General features: G+C 34.4%; 1 protein-coding gene across 1 annotated transcript; it reads left to right on the top strand.

Moving 5' to 3' along the window:
* Positions 1-8: 8 nt before the first annotated feature.
* On the top strand, positions 9-4,727 carry LOC110444754 (mitogen-activated protein kinase kinase kinase 4-like; the record flags this gene model as incomplete). Its single annotated transcript, XM_021489114.1, has 7 exons — positions 9-246; positions 1,128-1,403; positions 1,769-1,930; positions 2,486-2,643; positions 3,078-3,311; positions 3,766-3,865; positions 4,644-4,727. Coding segments are annotated over exons 1-7 (1,188 nt in total), but the record flags the coding sequence as incomplete, so codon positions are not given.
* Positions 4,728-4,790: the final 63 nt, after the last annotated feature.

A 4,790-nucleotide genomic window follows, 5' to 3' on the forward strand; every position in this document is an offset into this window, starting at 1 on the left:
CCTTCCACGATACGATACTGGACCCCATCCACCAGTCTCTCTCACATTTCGAGTGAAACCAGTCTGGATGAAATGACTGTGGTTACTAGCTGTGCATATAGGAAATATGTAGACAAGACATTGCGGAGAATGGGAATGAACAAAATGCTTATACGATTCCGTAAGCTCTTAGATAGGACTTTACAGAGGGCTAAGGAGGCATTAGAGAAACCAAAAGGACTAAATGTATCAGACATCAACAGTAAAGTAAGTTTAAGTTTCTTTAAATTTACTATTAAAGAGCTTTTCAATCACATTATTGTTACCTTATATATTGGCTAATATTCAGTGCAAAACTTAACACCCATGATTAATAATGCTGTACACTGTGAGTGAAAATGAATAACTCCTGATGTTCACCAGACAATGAGAATGGAAGCCTATTAAAACTTGAGATTGCATAGATTTCACCAAATTGAATAAAAGTAAATATTTGCTACGAAATAAAACAAGCTCTTATTTTTAAATTCCCTTTTTTAATAATTTTAATTCATCTTATAATTATCTGTCAATGTCATGTAGTGATAATTTTCTGTTTATTTTTACAGTTAAAAAAAACGTAATTTAAATCCAGGTTTTGTTTGCTGTTTTCTGATTCACATAACTATTTAATAAAGTCTCACTAATCCAAACTGGCAGTTGTAAGCACTATGCCACCAGCAAAATTACACCAGTAGACAATAATACTGGTAACGGATCTAACCATTTGTTTCAGATCTTTTTCTAGGCTTTTTGTAAATTCATTGTCCGGTGATAATGTTATCTGCAACGACGACAGGACAGTAATTATGTAGTTAGCTATATAGCCCCTCAGTATATATCTGTAGTATGTGCCATTTATCTGCATTGGTTACATTGTTGAAATCATTTAATTCAATTGTAATTAACAATTTACAGTTTATTTCCAATAATTTCGATATGTTTCCATAAATTATTGTTAGTTTTATCTATTGCTTAGTTATAAGGGCTATTTTTTCACTCATGATCATATATATTTGGTATACTCATATATTTAGCATTTGCAATTGTGGATCATGTTTAACTTGGACATTACATATATGATTATAATTAATACATAAATATTGCAGTCACCAGTTGAAGAGAAATCCCACCTGTCCTCCTCACCAGGGCTTGACCTGTTGCCATCAGAGCTGACATCCCCGACAACAGTAACGTACCACAGGAGTACAAGCCAGACTGACCAGGAGCCCTTGGTGGCTCACTTTATAGAGATGGGCCTGCCTTCATTCCGACCTAGCTACCTCTTTCTCCTCAATGTGTTCCTGGAAGTTATCCATGAAGCCCTGAGGCTGAGGCTGGAACAGAGACCCAAAGGGGAACCGTCATTCCTCAGTATTCGCCCTGTACGTAAACATCAGTTTAAATTGATGTAGGAAATGTACATAGATATGGAAGCAATTTGTAATAACCAAAATGAAGATGATATTTATGTTGAAAATGTTGGTAATACATGTATATAATATGCCTGTGGACAGCTTTGAATGCACAATTTGATTTGATGCTTTGAAATTTACAGTGTTGGATAAAAAGTAAAGCTCCAAGGTTCAAAGCAGCCAGTACGCCCAGTAGAAACAAAAATTTGCTTTGAAGTGAAAAATAATACTGCATAAAAATAGCGCAGTTGAAAACATTTGATTTTGAAATATTTTGAAAGCCTGGACAAACTATTTCTCATGAATATTCAGACTTTTTTGTGTGTCTACTACAGCTGCTTCGTGAGTGTAAGGATGTGTTGCGGGGTGCGGTCATAGTAAAGCAGTACTACCAACAAATGGTGGCCTCAGTGAGATCTGATGAGGAGTTTGCAGAGGAAGAGGAAAACTTTCCTGACCTGGAACAATTTGATGACGACATGAGGAAGATGCTGGAAGTAAGAGCATCAGTTTAAGTCTATTAGTACTGATTAATTTCCTTTACAGTAATAATTATTGTATTACAGTACTTGCTTCATGTACTAACAGAAACATAAAAAAGGAGTGAAAGCAACAGAGGCTTATAATCAAAGGTCAAGGTTGTATGGTGATGACTTAAGATGGAGTTTTTGTGACACCACCTTCTGTCTGTACTTAAACATGAATGTGGCTACAATAATACAGTGGTTCATCAGGGTATTTAAGGATAAACCTTGTCAAGTTTTGTGAAATTCCAACTCCTCAATAAGTTTTAAAGATACATTTGAATGTCATGATCTATTTTGGAAGTTTTCACATGTATATATTAATGTAGAAGCACCTTGCAAGAGCAAGCTGAGGACAAAAGGCAGTATTGATTTAAAGAAAAAGAAAAAGAAAAAATGTTTGCTTGAAGTAGTGATATGCTGTTTTACTAACATTTTTCAAGGCCTTTTTAGCTCACCAAGTAATCATGTATTTTTGCAGTCTTAGAAATATGCAAATGTCATTACTTAATTGGAATTTTCTTTCAGATCTACTTCACATACATCCAGAACTGGTTGATAACCCTGCAAAACTTGCCTGAGGCTTCCAGAAGTCTCAAAAATGTTCTGGAACAGGAGTGGAGTTTCACAAAACAGATCTGTCCCCATGTCAGAGGAGGAGAGGCTGAGGCTGGCAAACGATTCAGGTAACTGAAGGGATTGTTTGGGTAAATTAGTCATAGATTAACAGGAAAATTGGTTTTCAAAGAAAACGTAGTCAAGTTGTTCAAATGTTGATTTCCTAGGTTTTCTGAAAATTTGAATGTATTTTCATATCTCTTGCTTAGAGAAGATCAACACTATTAAACCATAATAGACACTAAGTTTTATCACTATCATTAAATTTTGTAATATGAAAAATGTTATGGAGGAAAAACATGATCTGTAAACTCAGCCCTATGTAACCCTTGCTTTTAAAACACCATGCTCTTTTTAACATTTCCTCTCACAGATAAAAGTCTGCAGTCTAGCAATAAGCATTGATGTAGCTGTACAGCAACTCCAAAATTCAATGGTATATGTTATAAAAAAGTACTCTTTGTGAAAACTGTAAGTATGTGTCTGGTTGTGATTTTTACAGCTCATTGGCAAGCAGTCTACTGTATTCTATTGCCGATTTCCTGGACTCTGGCATTGACGATTTCAGTACATCATTGTACGATTGGACAGTTCTAGATGATGATGATGATGATGATGATGACGATGATGAAGACGGAGACAATGAATATGATGGTGCTACAGGAAGTGACAATGAGAGGAATGAGGAAGACAAAGAAAGGGAGGAAAAAGAAAAGTCGCACATATTAGAGCTCAGGTTTGTCTGCTGACCTTATTTCTTTGTCTGCCAGGAACTAAGAGCTATGTAGAACCAAAATTATATCAATTTTTTTCAAAAATACTTTAAAACCTTTAAACATGTCCACAGTTCTTATTTTTTCCATGACGTATTATTTGAATTTCACCATCAGAATTTTCAGTTACAGAATAAAATCATTGGTTGGTGATCCTTTTCCGGTCCCTAAACTAGTATGTTTTGAAGTATTTTAGATACAGATGATGTACAAAAGGTTATGGTTCTGAAGAACTTTAGCTCAGACATTAACTTTGAATAAGTTTCATTTTGGGTAAAAACTGATGTATGATTCGGTGTGTAGTATTTGAGATAAGAAAATATATTGGAATTGGAATTCTTAACTTTCAGGTAAATTATACGATATGTATCGTCATTCCAATTCAGTGTTTTGTATTGTCGTTTTTGCTTGTTTTAGGCATTCATTCCAGAAAACATCCAGAAAATGCAAAAGTTTGTTCAATGAAGCAAGAGAGAGAGCATCAAAAGCACTAGGGTTTGCCAAAACATTACGTAAGGTAGGTCAGAAAATATTTTGGATGTCTGTTTCACATTAATCCTAAAATAACATAATGTTGAATTTTAGTTTATCTGTACCATGTCAAATGAGCTAAACAGAATAAAGTTAAAATTTACAAATACAGTTCAAAATTAACTTCTTAGTCTGGATATATGATTAATTATACCTGTTCTTATAAATATTGATATATGTGTTTATGTTACCTGTTCAAAATCTTTCATGAACTTTAAAATCTTTCACAAATGATGTCAATTTGCAGTCTTAATTTTTGCCTCCCCTAGGGTTCGTTAACAATGTTCACTTTAGCCAACTTACTTCTTCGATTCCCTAGGTAGGTTTTGTTGTAAACATATTTCACAACAGAGAACTACTTCTAATTTTAGGCTGCCATCCATTCTTTAACAATTCTTTTTATCATAGTTAAGTTCTTCTTTGGTCTTAAGCTTTGTATGTTTTATTTGTGACTGAACACAAGATCAAGATGGCTTTAAGGTAGCCATCTTGGATTTTGACATTGCTATTTCTCTTTAAGTTCAATTCTGGCTGCCAGGTGGCCATACTGGATTTTGGTTACAATTCAAGTTTGTTAAGACTATTTCACCAAAATGCCAGAGGTTTATGTCCCCAAAGGTTCATTATTAACATGTTTTACTGTAGATAAGTACTCTTTAGGTCTGTGAGTTTTCATTACTTATATATTCTAATGTATGAATGTTTCTTTTCACATTGGTGCTTAAAACATCTTGACAGTAAGTATTTTGTTTCATATGTTACAGGACCTAGAAATTGCTGCAGATTTTAATATAGCAGAGACCACGGTAGAACTGCTGGAAAAGTTACAGGAAACTGACCATGTCATGGTATGTTTCAGTGTCCTCTCAGTCATCAGCTTCAGTCATATAAAGGGCCTGTCACACCTAGCC

Source organism: Mizuhopecten yessoensis, unplaced genomic scaffold (genome assembly GCF_002113885.1).
Source record: "Mizuhopecten yessoensis strain PY_sf001 unplaced genomic scaffold, ASM211388v2 hete_36169216, whole genome shotgun sequence".
NCBI lineage: Eukaryota > Metazoa > Mollusca > Bivalvia > Pectinida > Pectinidae > Mizuhopecten > Mizuhopecten yessoensis.